Raw genomic sequence first — 20,827 nt, 5'->3', positions numbered from 1 at the left:
AGATGAGCATGTGAACTGGAGAGCCGGTCCATGATAGGAAAGTGGATCTGTTTTTTCCATATGCAACCCGAGTGCTCTACCTACTGCTTTGCACTACTGCCTGTTTTGGTTTCTCTACTGATAAATTTGCTACATGCTGTGCCAAGCTGTAATGAGATCTATTTTGCAACGCAATGTGCAAATACCAGACATAAAGGTAATCCTCTTTTGCCTACTTAAAATTCCCCTGTAATTTAGACTGGATACACTTTTTTTAACACTTCTCCCAAATGCTGTTTTAAGGAGTGAAAAGTGACCTACATATCTAACTATTCTATCTACAATAACCCCTGAGGAAATATGGCAAACCCACAGATTTTTTTCAGAAAGACTCATTCAGCCTCAAGTCTTTCAAGTGCTGAGCCCCAGTAAGCTCTGTGCCAGAGATCCCATTTCACTTTCGCAGTAGGCAAAGACAGATTCCCTGCGCAATGTTTTTTGTGACCTTATGTACCTTTCAAAGAAGCCATGCTTCAAGCTGAAGGGCCCAAAAGTGTTTTGTCCTTCTGCAACAGCTGCATTAACTATCAGGCTATAAATAAGGAAAGACAGAAAGACAAGTACGATGCTTTCTCCAGCCTGGCTGCTACCTTTACCTGGGGGATAAGCCTGCAGCAGTGTGCCTGCTGGTGCTGGGCACGTCTTCATGCACTTAGCCTTGCTACTGCTGTGTTTGCCATCATACTTACCAGCCACTAAGCAGCCTTACGGCCACACACACACAACAGACACACCACAGGCCTTGAAATGACCTGCAGGTGACCAAAGAAGTTTGTGTGGGCAAGTGCAACTGCCCCTGATGCTGCGTCCCATCCATCAGCTGGTGCAGTGGGGACTATGACCACGCACCCCTGCAGGGTCTATACTGATGTATTCGTGCTCTTGGTGCTCTTGAAGGACATGTGGAAGTGCCACCATAGGTCATGGGGCAGGCTGCTGCTCTCCCTCTGGCTCAGAGCCACAGGCATAGAATCATAGAATCATAGAATATCCTGAGTTGGAAGGGACCCTTAAGGATCATCAAGTCCAACTCTCGACACCGCACAGGTCTACCCAAAAGTTCAGACCATGTGCCTAAGTTCACAGTCCAATCTCTTCTTAAATTCAGACAGGCTCGGTGCAGTGACCACTTCCCTGGGGAGCCTGTTCCAGTGTGCAACCACCCTCTCTGTGAAGAACCCCCTCCTGACATCCAGCCTAACTTGAATTATAACTTTTTGCTAAGTAGTAACCATAGTGTGTGCTTAAATAAAGGTAAAACTGAGAGAGGCAGCACAAAACAAAGCAGCTAGTCCATATTACATGCTGACAACAAATATGTGCTGGTAATAGCACAACCAGGTCGACCACAACCACCATCCCTGCAGCCAGCCCCGCGGGGCTGAGGTGCTTTGGGCAGGACGCTGTCGGCTGTGCCCTCAGCAGCAGGACAGGGGGATGAGACCCTGCAGGACACGAGGATGAGACCCTGCAGGGCTGAGCCTGGGACAGCCGAGGGCCGGGGCATGGCACTGGCAGCTGACTGAGGACATAGATGAGCGGGATGGCGGCGGCGCTCCCCCCCTTGGCCGGGGCGGGCACGGCAGGCAGCCGGCCGCGGGACGCCGCCCATGGCGCCGCTACAAGAGGCCCGAGATGGCGGCCGCCAGGGGCTGCGGGCCATGGCGGAGGGGGCGAGCGCGGCGGGGAGGAGGAGGAAGATGGGGACGAAGAGGGTGATGGAGCTGAAGGAGCGCCTGGGCCGCGCGGAGCAGCCCGCGGAGGTAGCGGGGGGCCGGTGGGGGTCCCCCCGGGTGGCCTCGAGGCTTCGTCCCCGGCTTGGGGCGCCTGGAGGGGGCGATGTGCGTTGGGTCCCTTTGGCACCCTGAGGTCGGTGTATGGCCGGGCTCTGGCTGCGTAGTGTTTTAAATAGGAGCCTGAGGGGTCCTGTGTAGGATGAGGTGACAAAAATTTGTGTCTTAAAGGTAGATATAACACTGTGCACCAAACCAGCTGATGGATGGTGCTGGGTGTTACGTGTCTTGTCCTGGCCAGAAGCTCAAAGCTGAGGTGCTGAGCTCCGTAAGAGGTTTTTATGGTGGAAAAGGTGTTCCTGATGTGCTGCGGTGGTGCAGGAAGGGCACTGCATCCTGCGCTTTGATTCCTGGTAGGAGAAGAACAAAGCTATGCTTATCTGAAATAAATGAAGCAACCTGTAGGAGAGCAGGGCTCTCCTCGGGAGCTGCAAGAAGTAGATAAGGAGGGCTTGAAACAAGAAAACATCCTCTGAGGTGGGGCAGAGCAGCCGAAGGAGGCTGAGCCTGGCACTCAAAGGTACCAAGGTGCAGGGAAGGAGATGAGCAGGAGGGAAGGCACTTTGCTCCAGCAAAGAAATAAGCCCCAAATTTGACTTACTGTTTGCTAATGAATCGTGTTTGACCAACAAAAATATATTTTAAAGGGCTTTTTTTTTTTTTTTTTTTTTTTGAGGGGCTGAATTCATCTTGAAAGTACAGAACATGCTTAGTGTGGTAGATTTCCTGAAGCGTTATAACTTGATGCAAGTTTGTGGAAGTGTTTGCAAACAGAGGGCTGGTATATCATTTAACTTGCTTTGTACTTTGTGGTTAATAAAACTTAAAAAGCATCATTACTACATTCATATTTATTGTGTGCTTTCTAAGTGTGTGCTTATACATGTGCAAGAAATACCGATTTTCTTACCCACTAATGGTTTGTCTTCATCTGCTGGTGCTGTAGGCTTTATCTGTGCAAAATACAAATACCAGAGTGCAGGTACTTCTTGAGGTGCTATACCTTGCAGTTCAGTAAAACTAAAATTTCTGGTGTTCTATAAGTGGTCAAATTTTACTCTATCTCTTTTACTCTTTTTAATCTTTTAATACTAGTGTTCGGTGATTATATGCTATTATGAACAGGAGATTGAAAAGGAAAAGAAAACAACAACAACATCTCTGGAATTGTTTCTAAGTGCTCCCAAAGCATTAAACTTAAAAACACATTAATCCAAGGAGAAAAACACGTCTAGTCCTGGCAGGTTTGCCTCTGTTAAAGAAAGAGATGCCCTGCGTTTGTAACATAACCAAAAGCAGGTGCTGCACAAAGTAGGTCTAATGGTGGTGCTGTAGCACTGCCACTGTTCCTGGTAAAGCTGTGTCTAGTGAAATAGAAACAGTTATGGGTAAGGAGTGGAAGGGAAGGGAGAAACTGATAACTGGAAATTGGCAGTCATGAAATGCACTACTAATACAAGATAAACCTAGTGTTGGAAAACATGTAGTTATGTTTAAAGGCAAAGAGAGGCTTCAAGGATGTGCAGAAAGAATAATAAATCCTTATTATTGATACATATGTCAGTAAGTGTTTGTGTTGTCAAATATTTCTGCTCTATAGTTGAGAATAAACTTTGTCTAATTGTGTCACATTTTTTAATAACCACTGGATACTTTGATAGGCACCAGGGAAAAGATACAGAACATAAATTGTTCATATCAAAAGCTTCTTAATATGCAGGGTTTAATAGCTACCTGGTGAGTTTTCAGAGAACTGACCAAAATTAACAGAACTGATGATTTAGAAGTTGAATGATCCTCAAGATACTAGGGAAGTTCAGCAGCTCTGGAAGAAAGGTTACCATGAAATGAAATGAGCCCTGTCCCTGAAGTCCATGAAGCGCTGCAATGAGCAGCTGCAAAATCTTGCATGTAAGATGTAACTGGTGTAGAAATAAAGGATGGTACCATGAGCCAGTGCACTCAATGAGACTTCATGTAGATATGTACTGCTAAATTTAGCTTGAATTTATCTTAAATTATATTCAGCTGACACTAGCTGTCATAAATATACATAAGTCTCTTAAGGAATTTGACTTGCTGCTGTATGATGCTGATTACAGCAGCAATGTTACGGGCCTGATGTAACATCTACAAAATGGATTGAAATTACAGTCAGCAAAAATAAGTGACAATCCTTATCAGAAAGCAATGCTGTTTATTTTTTGGGGAGGGTGGGAATAGGAGGGGGAACAATTATCCATCTCATCTTGACATGGTGTTACTCAAATCTTTCTTAATTTAGAAGACAGCAAGCAGTGCGGGGAGATGTCACAAGTACCAAAGTAATTTGTGTCAGATGAAGAGGACTCTTCTAGAAAAGGCAGCCTTGGTCATGTGCTAGGCTACATTCATTTGAGCGGCCTGCGTTTCAGCATGGCTCAGTGGAAAGTCACAGCTAGGAGCTGTGAATATAGGTCACTCAGGATAGGAGCCTGTATTTTGGAAAGCATTGACTCAGAAAATGATTTGGAGCTCTGGTGTATTACCAGTTGAGCATGAAATTGCAGTACAAGGCAGTGGCTTATGGAATAACTGCTATCTCCGGGTAGCTTAGCAGGGTCGTGTTATTACAGCGATGTAGTATTAGAGGGGCAATTACGGGAATATTATGTCCTGTTCTGGGGGCTGTTCTTAAAAACAAGGCTGCTGAGCAGGGAAGATTTTAGGACAGCGGCAGAACAGCCACAGCTCTGGCCAGCGTAACTTACCGAGGCTCAAGAACTTTGTCTGGTTGGCCCTAAAAAAAGACCAAGAGGTAATGTGTGATTAGTGTTTATATTTGAGGGTTGCATAAGATGTTTGAGAGAGGACTCCCTTTAGTTAGCAGGAAGAGATGATGAGATTCAGTGGCTGAAAACAAAATCAGACATTTTAAAGGAAACTTTTTAAAGTGAGGGCAACTGAGCATAGCAGTGACTCACTTAGGGTTATGTTAGACTTTTTAAAAGTGCTGTCTTCAAAGATCTGATGAGGTAGCTAGCTCAGCCAGGAGTTAGGGACCTGGTGGGGTCTCACCACCCAGCTGGGTCCCATCCTGCCTGAGCGAGGGCCCAACTACAGGAGGCGAGGTGATCCCAAGGCTCACGCGGAGAGGCTGGAGCAGCGCTGGTGCAATGGGAAGAGACAGACCTGGCACAGCTGGGCCTCTTCTTATCATCCCTCTGCTTTCGGCTTTCACTCTGGAGAGCTGCTTGCTTGCATGCTTGTTGCCTGTTTTTCATTGCTTGGACCCTCTGCTTTCCTTCCTTCCCTTCATCTTATCTTGCTCGTGCTCCTGTTGGCCCTGTGCTTGTGTCTCAGGCTGGTGTGTGTGTGCTCGTCCGTGAGGCTCTGGTTATGCTGCACACACAGGCACACGGGGCTGTCTCTCCTTTAGCATCCCCGAGCAGATATGACTGCTGGGCTCACTGCAGGCTGAGCTGTTCCCAGCTTTTGGGAGACGGGGATCACTGCTCTTAACGGGATTGTTAGTGTTTGATCAATGCTTTCTACCTAACGAAACCCTTCTGTTTGTCTTAATTTGCCAAATGGGATACACATTTCAGGAAAGCAAAATGAACAGTGTGGGCTTTGGTTTAAAAATTGAAAGTTTTGTCTTACATTAAAACGTGTTGACTGCTCTCAGACATGCTTGTCATCCAGGTACTTTTGTAATTTACCCCCCTGTTTTGAAGTTGCATGAACAGTAATTGCTTGCTTCCTGAACCCATTTTAAAGATTCTTCTGTAATGAACTCAGCTTGATGAACTAACTCGGTCCAAAACCCATCAAATTCTCATTGTTTCTGTAGCTTGATGAAAGCATCTTTTAGCATTCTTAGTGCAGGACTGTGTCTGGGCTGTGGGATTTATTCCCAGTCTGTTTATACTGCTTGAGTAGCCAGTCATCCTATAAAGCAAAACCCATCCACTTAGCAATGGGCTGCTTCCTTCTGATGGCAAAACTAGTTAAATGCCTGGGAATATCACTTTAAAAACAAAATTAACTAATTTGACACTGATAACGTAGTTTCTGATGCTTGTGATTAACACTGTGCTCTTATTAATATTACTTTTTTTTTTTTTTTTTTTTTTACTTAACTTTGTAAGCATCTTTGCAGCATATTTTCTTCCTGATGGGGATTAGTTTGGGAAAGCCTTCGTCTCATAATGTGTAGTCTATGCCTGTGAAGTGTCTGGAAAAAGTTAAATGTTAAGCTACTCCTGCAGGGTGGATGCCTCGCAGGAGAACCACATGCCAGGCGTATGGATGGAGCCCACTGTGCACAGTGAGATTTAGGAGGATTCAATTTTTAATATATTATAGGAACAGTGAAATTTAGAACTGTTGCAGAGAGAAGTGACTATTATTAAAGCAATTACTAAAGTTTAAGAAGTTTTGGGGTTGTCGTCCTGCATCCCAGCAGGTTTCTGCCATTGCATTTAGAAGTGGCAATGGTCTGAAAAAAAACAGAAGTATTCCAGGCTTTGTTAGCGCCCTATGAAATGCTGTTACTTTAGTTGCACATTAATTCTGTCAGCTAGATAACATAACTTACATAACTGTAGAAATTTGTCAAAGATGATGCAAACTGTGTGTAGTCAACTGCAAGACTCAGGTGTGCTGCACTCCCATTGCCAAATAAGTTCATACTCTATTTATAAATGAAACTTTTGTATTATTAAAAACCTCTCAGAGTAAGATAAGCAGTTTCATATTTGAAAAATACTCTTCTGTTTCTATGAAACTCAACGTTTTAATCAAAGATGTATATACTTTGCCCGTGTGAAACAAAGCAGCTGTTCTAGCTTGATTTGGTCTTGTACAAATAGCAGTGAAGGCTTCAAAACCTGACCTTCTTCACAAGCTGAACTCCCATGGGCTTTTTTTTTTTTTTTTTAAATTCTTGGCCTTTAGTGGTGCTGCTGGCTGGGAGACCTTGTGGGAAGCTTGCCTTTTTTTTTTCTTTTTTTTTTTTTTTCTTTCAGGACGCTGCTTCTGCTTAATTCAGCCTTTGAATCAGTTCTGTGCTGATTGGTCACTGGTACACCAGGAGTGAGGGCATATTAGTGCAATAGTGCAGCCTGAGCTGCTGCACTATTGATTTATTGATCTTTAATGTAATCACTGTAGCAGTAAAGTCAAACCTGTTGGGGTTTCTGCTATTACTGCTGCTAGGGGTATTGCAGAACAAATTTCAAGCATAGCCCTTACCTACAGTGAAGGAGGGCTTATGTTTTCCTGGAGTTACTGGATCTTCTTCCTGTCAAGGTTTTTTGGATAAACATGGGAATGAGGATGAGAAAAGCAGGATAGTACATGCTTATGTTATCTAATATAACATATGCATATGTTATCTAATAAAAAAATAATCTAATGTTTCCTTCCAGATTCTAAAAGCACTTAAGGTACTACAGGATCTGGATATATCACTGGATATTCTAGTGGTAAGTGACCAATAATACATTACACAGTCGTTCACCGTGAAAAGAGTTTATGGGGTCTGCAATCCCAGAAGCAGTGGGCATTGCTGCATTTGGGAATTAGGACTCTTAGCATGGTTCATTTAGAGCTCTGTATAAGAAGCCATGGAGCCTTCTCCAAAAAGAAGCTGGGCTTAAAACCTAACAAATTCAGCATTGTGACAAGTGTTAGTGGTGAGCAGTGATCTGAACATACAGGGAACACTCTTACTCAGGGCTGGGTTCTTCTTACTAAATTTGCTTTCAAATCAGTGCTTAAGATAACTGAAATATGGATGGTCTGTTCTTTGAGCCAATTGTCTAAATCTTCTGTCTCTTATTAGCTGGTCAAGGTGAGTTTCTTGCATCTAAAGAGCAGCCATCCCAAGTTAGAGTAAGAATACCTGTGATTTGTATCCTTTGCCAAGGTGCACCCTGTAAAGTTTTATATCTGAAATTCTGAGTGGTTTGGGAAGCTTCTGGTTACTGTGAATAATGTATCCATGTTTTGGGAAGAAGATTTTGGTTTTTTAGATAGTTCTTTGTAGAGCAAGAGAAAAATATGGTAATTGGAATATTTGGCCAGCTTATTTGGGCAAAGACACTTGCCTGCCTAAAAACAGATGGACCTCTACTATAATCCACCAATATTTTTATTGAGAAATGAAGTAATCTCATCTGAACTGTTAAAAATGACAAAGGGCTTCCTCAGATAATTGATGTTCTCAGCATACTTGCATGCTACGATGTGACAGACTGTGATGGAAGTCTTCAAGTGAGACAGAGGGAAGAGATGCCTTAAAATTGAGGTTTCTGCATATTTTAAAGCACTTCTAGGAACATAAATTTCTCATATGGATAGCTTTAGGATATCCTCCCACCAGTTTTCTCACATGTATTGCAATACACTGATCCTCCAAACCAGTGCTCCTGAATGATACAGAAACTGAATCTCTTTAAAGCAAAATTATTTTTCTGAAGCTTTAAGGAATTCCCTTCTAAGGCCTGAGCTGAGCCCGGAGGAGTAGTACATGCATAGTTCTTACTCACACTTCACAGGAGTATAATTTCACTGGCTAGTGAGAGCATTAATGGGTTGCTGTTGGCTTCACAAATTCCAGGGTTTGCACACAAAAATGTATCTTAAAAGTGGGGGTTTATGAATTGGAGATACTAATAACAGGATTAAAAAATTCACCTGTGATATTTATATACCCGCAAAGTCTGCAGGGCAGTTCTACTTCTACAATGTAGAAATCAGAGCAAGATTTGAAGACACAATGATAATGTGAAAATAAATTTTATGGTGGGTGAACAGAACAATGGACACGACATCTTAAACATCAGGGGATTTTTTCCTGTGGCGGAGACTTGAGTTTAGTCACATGAACTCTGTTCATCTGGCACCTCTGCCCCATGGTACTTCATGTTGAGGCTTTTAGATTACAATACACTGATCATTTGTGCTCTTTAATATGCTAAACCGTACCTGTATAAATAGAAATATATATAAATTGATTAATTCACTTTAGCAGTATGCATTTTGTGGGCATAAGCATTCAAGCCAAGTGAGGTTTCTGGATTACATACATTTAATGGGGAAAAGTAGCTTCTTTTATGAATTCAGGCTGCACTTTGTTCCCAGCATTTGGTTATAATTATGATTTTCTTTCAGTTCTGTTTGTAGACTGAGAACTGTGTTTACTTCTTTAGCTGCTGTAAGACTGCTCAGTCTGCTATGCTAATGCTGCTTGTAGCAGTTTTAGGGAAAGCTTTTCTTGGGATGTTAGTTGTGATTTATTCCGCCCATCTTTCTTGCACCCTTTTCAACAGGAAACTGGCATAGGCAAAACAGTGAACAGCTTTAGGAAACATGCCACTGCTGGGAATGTAGCTAAATCCCTGGTGAAGCGATGGAAAAAGCTTATTCCTCCAGAAAATAAAAGGTAGGTATGGACTCTTTCTACAGGATTAATTGTGGTGTAGCATAACTTAATAAAATACAACTTGGAAATATTAGAATAATACTTGGAATGACAAATATGTGTTATGAAATATAGATGAATGGTAGGAATGAGTCTTTTTTAAATTACTAGGAGACAGATCAAAGCAACCAGGGTTGGTCAATTAGCCAGCCAGCACTCAGACTTCACCTGCCTTTTTGACCAGCACAGGTTCTTAGGTACCAGCCGATGTGAGCAGCACTAAGCTGGTGATGGGCAGTGCTCTCCTCCCCTCTAGAGAAGTAGGAAGTTTGCTTTTTTTTTTTTTTTCTTTCTCAGCTATGTGGCTGTTGTTCAATGAAGCATCTCTTTAGTGATTTGGTTGTGTACAGGACTTCCCTACAGTATTTCTGCAGACTGAAAAGGGTTTTGTGTGTTGGAGCAGGTACACTCGAAGAGATGTGATTCCTTCTCAGGAATCAGCCTCCACCACTGCCATCAGCAGGCTGACTGTGCTCTGGATGTTTTGCAGCCCTCTTGACAGTGGGAGAAGTTGATCTGAGAAAGCTGAAGCTTCAGATTGACTAAGCAGTGCATGTTAAATTTGAAGCTGTTCCCACGACAGGGAAGTGGCATACCAGAGCACATGGGTAATAACAAAGTATCCAGGCTGATGTTTTGTACTCTTACCAACCACAGAACATGTTTTAAATTCTGCCTCCTAGTTACTTCAAGTACCATCTCTGTATTATAAAACTTGCAAGGAAACTTGTATAAAAGCAGTGGTATCTAAAGCATTTTGAACAAATAGCACTATGTCAAACATGTTTTTCTTACTGATGCTTATGTCCCTACTCTCCATTTGGGTTGCTCTCAATTTCTTGTTGCAGTAGTTAGTGATGCTGGACCAAGAGCGACTTCCCTCAGATTCTGTGCTGATGTGGAAGCAAAATTAGAGTGCCGTTCTGGGTCCTGTAAGAATTATGCCACATGGTGTGATTTAAAGCTTCTGGTTTCACTAATGTAAATAAAAAGATTGATTCTTCAGGAATGTAGCATCAGATGTAGTGTGGGATGTATTTTTTTCCTTTGTGTTGCAGTGATCACAGAGGAAGAAAAAATGCTGAAAAAGATGAGACAAAATCTTCTGTTTCCAAAGGAACTAAGCCTTCAGAGAAGCCCAAAGCATCTGTATTGGCCTCCAAAAGTTCCAATAGCTCTCCCATTTCTAAGAAGTTGAATAAGCAGCATACTCATAGGGAAAAAAAGCATCGAAATACAGGTTCTGAGTCTCAAAAAGAACGTGATAGTAAAGAATGTAGCAGCAGTAGTTCTAAACATGGCTCCCAGGGTACTGATCCTCAAGCTAAAGAAGGAGACTTGAAAGAGAGAGCCTCCAAGGACAGCAAGGAAGGTTCAGAAAAGAGGCGTTCCTGTGTGGCCAGTAAGGACATATCCCCCACGAACGAAAGGCCTGGTAAGGATGCTCCCAAACAGGAAGATCCTAAGCATGTGAAGAAACCAAAACAAAAACCTGTCACAGGAAGCAAAGCTAAATTACCTAGCAATGAGGAATTTGAGCCCCCTACTATGTCTTTTGAATCTTACCTTAATTATGATCAGGTTACAAAAAAAAGAAAGAGGAAAGCTTGCTCTACAGGTGAACGTCCAAAGAAGTGCAGTGAACAAAAGAGTAGCTCAGTACCACAGAAGACTACAAAACTTCCTCATGCAGATGAGGGAGAAGAGAAGATCCAAAACTGTGAGGATGATCAATCAGAAACGCCCAGTAAAAAGGTAAACCACTGCATGCTTGGAATAATAGCAAATAAACTGCGGGCAAAGGAGTGTTCTGGTGTCTTACTGCCAGCAAAATTAATCTGTGCTTATTTTAAGCAACAAATGTGTGGCTTTGACATAGGCTGCATGGCAATGGCAAATAATTTTAATTGGGGCAAAAAAGGTTATTTACTACATACTGACAGTTTACAATCAGTTTCTTATGTTTTTTACGATAATTTTGTATGCAGCAGTGGTCTTTGATTGGTATCAGCTAATTGACTTTTTACCTGTAACTTCATTCTTGACCAGCTTGTTTTCTGACTTTAGCAGATGCTGGCATAGCACAGCTGTTTTGTTGGAAGCTGTGGTCTGCTCATTACGGTCTGTAGTGGAAATGAACAGACTCTTCTTTCAGTGCATTGAAGTAAACCACATTATTGCATGTAAGGGTAGCTTATATGAATTGTTAAAGTGAAATACCCTAGTCCCTTGAAGTGGCAGAAAGCTTAAGTAGCTCCTTTGAGCTGAGGTAGAACTAAACGTGCTTACTAATTAGACTCTTTAAATGAAGCCCTTTGTATGCAGGGAATTAGAGGTCTCTTCAAGTCTCTTATCTTTGCTGTGACGTGAAAGCTCCTGGCTTTATTTATTGTGCAAGATCTGTGATAGGAATGTCTTCTATCCCAAACAGAGGAATATTAACGGAGGGGCTTGTACATGATAGCAGCATCTAGGAACTAGGGAACTGAGGAAAATCTTGGTGAAATGGAGAGGAAAATGTTGGCTGTTCAAGTTGCAAAAAGTTCTTTCAGATACCAAAATGAAGTTTAGGGAGATGCAAGTTTTATAAGTGCCTGGCTTATGACTGGAAGACACCCAAGACTTAATTTAGATACTGTATGCAATGCTGAGCATTTGCAGGAACACTTACCAGGCTCCTGGAATCTTTAAGTCACTTTTTAAGGGGATATCTGGAAGAGTGTATTGCTTATCCAGCATGATGCAGGAGACGAGGTAGAACCAGGTATGAAGCTGTTTCTTGTCTTTCAGGATGACATTTAGCTTGCCTTTAAACATCTAACTCTGGTTTTTGTCATCTTGCGGTTTTGTTTCATTTGCTGCATGCCTCTAACCTCAGTAGTGATTTATCTGAAAGCCTGTTAGCTGAATACATCTGCTTCTTCCTTTAATCCCTATTATGCACTGATTGCAGATACCCCACTAAGTTCCTTTTGTGATGTAGTACTGGCAAGTAGAAGATGAAGGAATATGCTGAAATATGGGAGTAAATCCTAGTTCAGAAATGCAATAGTTTTGGTTATCCTAGGTAATTTTTGGGCTTGCTTAATTTATTTTGTAGTTTATTTTAAGCCTTAGTAAATCTGAATTTTTAACAATGAAGCAATGTTTCCTTGACTGTGTGCAGACCAAGGTGGTGTCCCTTCAAGATCTTCTTAATACTCCACTGCCTAAATCTCTGCCAGGCATTTTAATCTCGTCTCTCCCCTATGCTGCTGACTTTAAGGGTAAGTAGCATGTGAGGCTGGTAAATGTGAAGCAGTGCATGTTTTTACAGCTCTGTCTAGGGTAGTCTTCATCCCATTTCCTAATAAACTATAGTAACTCATCTGTCTGTGGCAAAGAAATGTCTTCACTTGCTCTCCTGTAGAAATCATTTTGAATCTAAAGAGAGATATAAAGGCTTCCCTCTTACAGCTTGCAAGTAAAGAAGTGCTGTGAAAGGTTTCCACAGATGTAGAGGAGGTGTAGATCCTGTAGTCGTTCTCTGGGCTCCACTTATCTTTATTCCTGTCTACGCCTTATGTAACTGGAGTAGAAATTGTCACCAGCTGTAGCTTCAGCCTAGAAACTTGCTTGCATTCCTATTCATAGGTGACACAAAGTGCCAGTGGTTTTCCCTTGCAGCTCCTGTGAGGTTTCAGTAGTTTCACATCTCTGTAGGCTTGAGACATCGTTGCTATTGCAATTTCCCTAGGATAACCCTGTAATGACAGCAGCATTTGATGGCCTGGTAACTGAGGATATCTAGATCTCAGTACAGCTCATGTAGATCAGAGCATCCCTGTTGCAAGGGGAAGGAAGGCTCAGGGCCCAGTCTAGCTGTGGATCCAACTCGTGTAGACCTGAGCTAATTAATGTAAGGCTGCTATGGGTATGTGTAGATTAATCTAATGTTTTGCTTTACACTTGCAATGTACTTGCTGTATTGCTCTTGTATGAGGGGACTTCTGTAACAGAGTACCTGTAAGGGATCAAACTCTAGCAGAACAACATTATATAATCTTATATTTCAAGAAGCAAAAATATATTTGTCCTGCTAGGCATGTTCCTCTGAATGTTTAAAGCCCTGTAAAATGTCAGGAGGCAAAGAAACCCTGCCTGATGTTTTGTTTGATTTCCCTAGCGCCTGTTGTGGAAGCACCCCAGCAAGTCAGCGAATCAGTTCAGTTCACGGGACGGAGACAGAACTCTAAAATGCAAGTTTACTCTGGCTCCAAACAAGTCCATCTTTCAAAGATGCTTACACTGTATGAGCAGTGCATCCGTGTGCTTCAAAATAATATTGATTGTGAGTACTTCAAGGGCTTTGTAGCAGGCTGTACTGAAAGACTATTTGATTTCTTTGTTTCTTCCATGCTGGCCTACTAGGAGGTAGTGTTCCTCCCTACAGACAGTGACTCAGAGCTGGTCAAAAGGCATTTATAAAACCGATCTTATGATCATGCTGAAACGCAGTTTTGTTTGGAGGCTTACCTTTTTTAAAGCTCCAACTCGTAGTTAAAATATAATGTCCTATAAAGTATAAGCCAAAAATCCTGCTGACTTTTTTTGCCCTTCCAAAGTGTTTGTTCACGTAAACTGGAATGAGTGATCAAGAAATTATTTATTCCTTTTGTGTAGGTAGAGAGGGGAGTGATACAGATCAGTAAAGATGGGGCAATAGCCATTCCAGGATGCTTTCTCCATCCTCAGATATAACTGCCAGTTATGAACTGCTGATTTGTAGCTTCATACCCTGACTTCAGAACATGTGTTCTGTAGGTATTTGCTGAAACTGATGTCTATTTTTATTTTTTAAACTGTTGTTAAGTGGTGTTACACTTACCAACAAACAAATGAGCTACTAAAAGTGCTGTCCTCTTTTGTAGCACTGCATGAAGTAGGAGGTGTGCCCTTTGAAATTCTTGAGCCTGTGCTAACACGCTGCACACCAGAGCAGTTGTTTCGAATAGAGGACTGTAACCCGGTAAACTCTGCCTTGCTAAATTCAGGGAACCACAGAGGACTTTAGGCACCTGTTCTTGCTTTCCTTGCACCCCTCTTGATAAAGATTCTAAGTGTTACGCTGCTTTTGTGTCTTGTATACCTGTTTCTTTGAATTCAGCTGTCATCAAGCCTCCCTCTCTGTCAGGATGTAAAGCATTTGGGAGGTTATTACTGACGACTAAGTGAAAGCCACTGTGGGTAGAAATGGTGCTATTTCTGAAAACAAGAGAAAACAACAACAAAGAAACAACATTTGCCAGGCACAGTAAGAACAAATTTAAGCCTGTTTTCAGGCTTAAAAACGGTTGTGGCTGCAAAGCGTACATGAAATCTCAGCCCAGGTATTTCTGAGTTTGCATCTGGTAGATTTTTTATCTATAGTGTTAAGACTTCAGCTCCATGATGCATTTGAACACTGATGTTCTGAGTGTGTGGCACTCCCTAGTGCAAGCTGGCCGTTTCTCTGCATGCCTGAAGTTGAGAGCTGGTGTGGCCTGAGCCTGTGCTGAACACACACATCTACCCTGTAAGTGTGGCTCATGAGCTCAAATATAGAGCTCTGCTCTCTGAAGCTACGTGACTTCTAGACTGACGTTGACATCTCTGTGTGGCATTGTATTGCTTCATGGTGGAGGTACCAGCGAGGGCACCTGGTGGGATTTGTTCTGAACCTTCTTCCACGGGGTGATTGGGCTTTGTCGGCAGGCTCAGCCAAGCAGGTAGTCTTGGAAATGTTACTCTTAAATCCTTGATCTTAAAATACCTTGTGTTCAAACCAAGACGTTTACAGAAGTGTCCGACCACTTGTGGAAGAAACACTGCCAGAGGGATTTTAAAAATGAGAGGCTCCTGGAATATGAATCTTGGCGTGAAATGTACTTGAGGCTCTACAATGAGAGGGAGGAGAGACTGAAGACGCTTACAAAAAACATTCTTTCAGCGCAGGCTAAGAAACCAAAAGGTAATAAATAAATAAATAAATAAAATGTGGGTAGCCTTTTGGTTTTCAAAACCCAGTCTCTTCTGTTCTTCTTGACACTTCCTGTGTGGTGTTTAGTGGTTTGTTTGCACTGATCACTGATGCTGTGTCTCAGGGAGAAGGCATCAAGTAAGGATGCTGTTCCTTTTAACTTACAGGTTGCACACAAAGTGAACATATGCATTATTGTACTGTATTAATGTATAATGCTTGCAGCATGCTGTACACAAACCTTACCTTACTGGTTAGAATGAGGGTTCTAGGCAACCACACAGTGCAATTTTAATGACAAATACCAAAAAATACAGATACAATTGCAAATACCAAAGTTAACGTGAAGGAATACTGTATGTGACTTGCTGTGGTTCAGTTACTACTTTGCTATCATTCTTTTTTTCTGAATGATTACTTTTTGCAATTTAAACCTAGAAATTGCCACATAACCATCTTCTCAACTGACTTTCAAACATAAGTAAGGAAAAATCACATCCTCTGCTCCTTGCTTCTGTATTAGGCCGGCAAGTAAAAATGGCTTACATGACTACTGCAGCAAAACCACCCAGGAATATTCGCCGAAAACAAGAAATCCATGGGACAGCAGGACCTGTCACCCAGCTTCATCCCATGGAGAAGTGCAAGTAAGCGTCCTGTGCTGTGCTGCGTGTTTAATTTGAGATTAAACATCTCTGTCAGTGCTGAAGTTTGCTGGCAAAGTATTTTGCTGTTATAAGTAGCTCTTGGTTTACTCTACTTTTTTTAAGTAGCTAGAAGCTAAGTTGCCTTTTAAGCCTTGTGTACTCCCCTGCTGTGTGTGTATTGTCACCACGTGTTTCTCCAAGTGCCAGGGATGAATTCATCTTCCCTGCTAGTGAGCGAGCAGCCACTCTTGTTTTCTTCCAGATCACATTAATGCTGCTTGACATCCTGGGGAGATCCCAGTGTTGATGTTTGGTGTTCATAAACCTGCCTAATAGTTTCACATGTTCTCCTGTTTTCATCAAATCCCCAGTGAGCTGTCCAGAGTGATAGAGCTGACCAGAGTGAATCTCAGCAACCGTTAATACACTGGATTGTGGGCTTCTACTTTGGCAGCTTGAAGGAGTGTCTGGAACAGTCAGTCAGTGGCAGTAGCCAACACTAATCACTGGAGGAACACAGAATTGGGATTCCTCAAATATTTTCTTCGTACAGCACAAACCCAAGGTCTCCTCTTGACAGCTTAATTCAGGGTAGTTCAGCAGCCATGGGAACCGAAGCAGAGATGTGGGATTTGTGCTGTCCTGATGAACTCCTCTTATACCCAAGAGCATGCAACAGGGAGAAAAAACAGCTGTAGCACCAACTTCCACCCCCTTTTCCCTTCTCAACTATGTGGAGAGACTTCTTTATGTTTGTATATCTGTTCTAGTCCAAAAGAAAATCAGCAGTTTGGTTTAAAAGCACCCCATGGGTTGATAAGTCTGTGTAGCAGCAGTTGGACTATAAAAACAGTGGAGACTGCTCACACTGCCTGGATGTGGGTGTCTTGTGCTGTGGTCACTTACTGCCCTGTGAGGAGCACCGTGCCTTCCCTTCTTCCCATAGCTTGTGGGTGTTCCCTTGTTGGCATAACTGCTCTGCAGCTGCCTGCCTCAAAAATGATCCTTTTGAGGGGGGGGAAACTGTTTTAATTGATCTGGGTTACTCTTGAATTAGCAGTTAATGCAGGCTGACAAATATGTAAGTGGAAAGTGACAGGTAGCTGGGGAGTATAAAACTTCAGCTGTTGCAAAGATGATGCAAAACTGACTGACAGTCACTGAAAATGTCAGCAGTCATTGTAAGTAGTTTCTGTCCTCGTGCTGCAGGGCCTGCAGTTGTGCTGAGTAATTCTTCATGTGCCTAAGGCTGAGCTGACCTGGGCTTATGGGAGAGGGGAGAAAACACAAAAACAACAGAAACTTGTGGAAGTGTGTGTATAAATATATATAAATATATATTTATATATATATAAAATCAAAGCCTGCTGATTTCAGGAACTTGATTTACAGTTTAGCTGTCTACTGTATTGCTCAAGACAGTGGTGGTATGGGGCAGGAATGACAGCCCACATGTTGGAAACCCTTAAAAACAGCTTTTGCACTGGAGACGTTCTTTTTACATCTGCACCTTTTAGGTGATTAAATTGGGAAGCTTCTTTCCAGAGTGTTGCTGTTACTGATGCAAAGATGGTCCAACACCAACGCAGTAGCTTAAGGCGCTTCAAGTTGGGCTTCTGCTTTCGGTTACCCTGTGGGAGGTTGTATCTGTTGTGACAGACTAGCCTTCCAGTTTGTGCTTCAGTACAGTAGTTTAAGTGTCCTATCTGTCCTAGTAACTGAATAATGTACTCAAAGACAGCATATTTTTTCTTATGCATCCTAAATTAGGACAAACTGTTGTTGTGTGAAAGGAACTGCAAGGAGGGTTTGCCTTCTCGAGAAACAAAACTTTGTTCAGGCATGATGAGTTAACTTAGCTTCTTTGAACATGTCCTTTGAAAACCTTCTCTCAGCTTTACTGTGTACAGCTGAAATTTTCACTAATGAAGCTGGTCTTACGAGGGCTAAGAAGGTCCTGTGGCACACATGCAGGTCCCTAGCAGGCTGTTTGGTGTTTGCCATGCAGTGCTTTATGTTAACTGGCAGCAGGCCTCAGTGACTGGCTCCAAGGTGTACAAGGCTGCCCAGATTGCTGGGCAGTTAAATGCTGTGTTGATTTAACTGTTCTACACAGAGCTGATGCCTACTGCAACCGTCCCAGTCCTTGTCCTGTTACTTGGTGTTTCCAACCTAATATTTAGGGCTAGTTATTGTGCCTTTTCCTGGGCATTTCTAACTTAAAGGAGAAAAACAAAACAGACCTGAAAACTCAAGTGTGAATTTTTCCTAATTTTCTGGCAGAGAGACAATTAGTAGTTCAGCTGTATTCAAATCCAAACAAAAAAATCACAGACCAAACTAGAACACAGGCCAACAGCTTATTAGTCATCATAATAGCTCCATCTGTCGTAAATTCAGATCATTTTACTTTAAAGACAAATAAGAGGTATCATATCTAATGAATGGAAAAATTGTGCAAGAATGGAAATGGACTAGATGACCTCAAGAGGCCCATTTTAACCTGAATTATTCTATAATTTTAAACGTATCACAGTACTGATAAGGAGACAGACTTGTTAAAACACTGTGATAGTTTTTTATCAGAATGTGATGGAGTGAATGGCAGTTCTTCTTTTAAAAAAAAAAAAAAAAAAAGGGTAATCTCTTTATTTCCTGGTTTTAAAAGAACACAGATTCCAGAAAGCAGAGACAGAAACAATAATTCATCAAATCTGAACCCTACTAGCTACAGTGGAAGCTCTAGCTCAAGCGGAACAACTCAAGATGGAAAGAAGCCTACCAAAAGTAAGTGGAATTTCCTGAGGTTATCAGGATAATTGCTTTAACTTGCTGGTTATCAATGTATACCTAATATTATGCTACTATAACTTTGTCCTTCACATTATGCTGTAATCCTAACTTTTTTTTTTTGTTAAAGAAGTTGCACCAATCATGAGGAAAACTTTAAGAGCCCTGAAGAGTAGAGCTGGACGACGATGAAATGAGGATGCGTATTGGAAGCTTATCTGAATATTTATATATAGTGCTATAGCTAATGGAAGAAACATTAATGTAAACCTTCCCCAATTTACTGTGGATAAAATAGTTATCAAATGTTACAGGAGCAAATGACTTGCAATAAAAAAAAAAGCCCTGGAATCCCTTTGTAGTGCTGCTTCCTTCCTCATAAATAAGGAAAACTGAATTGAAATAAGCTCAGTACATGCTAGTGACCAATCAGTTTGTGTGGGCTTCTAGTGATGCTGTCTTTATCAGTTTGTTGACACATTTGAATGAGCTTTTGATGAAAGCACTTAAACAACCTTGGCAAAATACATCTATGGCTTATCTCTTAGGAGGAGCCACAAGGTATACTTAGATACAACTGCAAAGAGGTTTTAGTGTCTCCAGCACAACAGCGTTTTGGAAACTTGGTATTTGTTGCCCTAAAGGTTTCCACAGGGAGACTTCCATATGTTTCTTTCTGCTAACACCTGGTTTGGTTGGGTTTTAATTTTTCCTCTTCTGGATAAAGACAACCTGTCTTATAAGATGCTCCTGGAACTCTGCTTCTGACCTGCTAGAAGAAACTGCTCAAGATGGTATTTTTTCAGAATGGTATTATTGTCTCATAGAAACTAGGAAAAAAGAGCCTGTAAAGGAGAGGTGGGAGGAAACAGTGTTTAATTTGAATTGCTTTTTTAAAGCAGGATTTATAAACTGCTGGGGTAAATAGGGCAGGCCATGACAGTGAGTTAACGAAAAGCCACTTGTCATTCAGGAACTCCTGGTTTGGACATTGTACAATAATGAAATACAGACCTCTCAGTGTAAGACCCACTAGGGGCGCTAAGACCTTGTGTTGTGAGGTAGTGTTTTTCTGGGGGGAAAAAAGCAGAAGGGAGGGAAGCCATCACTGTCATCAGCTTGATGTTACAGTCATCCTGTAGGAATCTCACTGACTTCAGAATAATCCCTTTGAGTCTGGAGATCAGAGAAGATCTGTGTTATGCTCCGATCTGCTACTCTGAGTATGCTATGAAGAGACCTAGCTCACAGTCTTGAGGATGGGCCTCTTGCGTTTGAAGTGAAAAGCTGTCACGTGTTTAATAGCTGTCCTTTCAGGAGACACAGGCTACTGAGGGTTGGTCTACGAATGAGCTTGCTTTTAGGAGTGGGATACTTTCTTGTTGCTTCATCTAAAACAGTTCATTTGCACGAATCGAAAGTCTGACATTGTCTTAAGGACATGGCTGCCACATGGAGGGATTCTTTCTACAAACAGTAAGCAGGCTTTGTTTCTAACCTCGTACTTCTGTAGGACTCTGCATTCTGAAACAAAGGGTAAGACTGTCATGAAACCAGCAGCTGTCTCTTTTTCAAGAATCCTTGTGTGTGAATTTCCTCAATATTCTATTTCTTAATAAAAGAAAAATGTTGCTACTAAAATTGGCTCTTATCAGACTGATAAGGTAAGTCACGCATACATAACAGCTTGTGTAAATGCTCTATTTATAGAAGGAGTTTAAGTCAGCAGGTGTGCTGGTGTGTCATGGTTTATTGGGCAAAGGAACAAGGACAGATTTTTCTTTGTGTGTTATAGTTGCCCTTTTTAGTGCAATGAATGAAAGATGAGAACAGGAATGTTGACCTGCAGGCTCTTGTGCGGAGTTTTTTCCATCTCTGGACTCAAATAAGCATCGACTAGTAGGAGGGCTGTAGTGCTTGTCATCCACATCAGTAAAGAAAACCTCTGGGAGGAGCTGTTCAGGATTCAAACCCGGCTGAACAGTCAGTGCACTGCCCTTTGTCCATCCAGCACTCTGCTCATCATATGGTTGCTGATCAGTTGGTGGCAGAAGTTTAGCTCAACTCCAGGCTTGTATCACAGGTAGAGTGA

The 20,827-nt window shown here is 42.0% G+C and overlaps 1 protein-coding gene across 1 annotated transcript; it reads left to right on the top strand.

Moving 5' to 3' along the window:
- Nucleotides 1-1,704: 1,704 nt before the first annotated feature.
- LOC311433802 (elongin-A-like) lies at nucleotides 1,705-19,112 on the top strand. Its single transcript, XM_084513373.1, has 11 exons — nucleotides 1,705-1,802; nucleotides 7,244-7,300; nucleotides 9,149-9,261; nucleotides 10,359-11,055; nucleotides 12,467-12,566; nucleotides 13,466-13,630; nucleotides 14,211-14,308; nucleotides 15,109-15,289; nucleotides 15,822-15,945; nucleotides 18,614-18,732; nucleotides 18,866-19,112. Exons 1-11 carry the CDS (start codon nucleotides 1,740-1,742, stop codon nucleotides 18,925-18,927), a joined length of 1,779 nt encoding a protein of 592 aa, XP_084369499.1. The 5' UTR covers nucleotides 1,705-1,739; the 3' UTR covers nucleotides 18,928-19,112.
- The last annotated feature ends 1,715 nt before the right edge of the window (nucleotides 19,113-20,827 follow it).

This window comes from Aythya ferina (genome assembly GCF_964211825.1).
Source record: "Aythya ferina genome assembly, chromosome: 3".
NCBI classification, from domain to species: Eukaryota; Metazoa; Chordata; class Aves; order Anseriformes; family Anatidae; genus Aythya; species Aythya ferina.
Note: the sequence above shows the minus strand (reverse complement) of the source record. Positions and strands in the feature narration are given on the sequence as shown.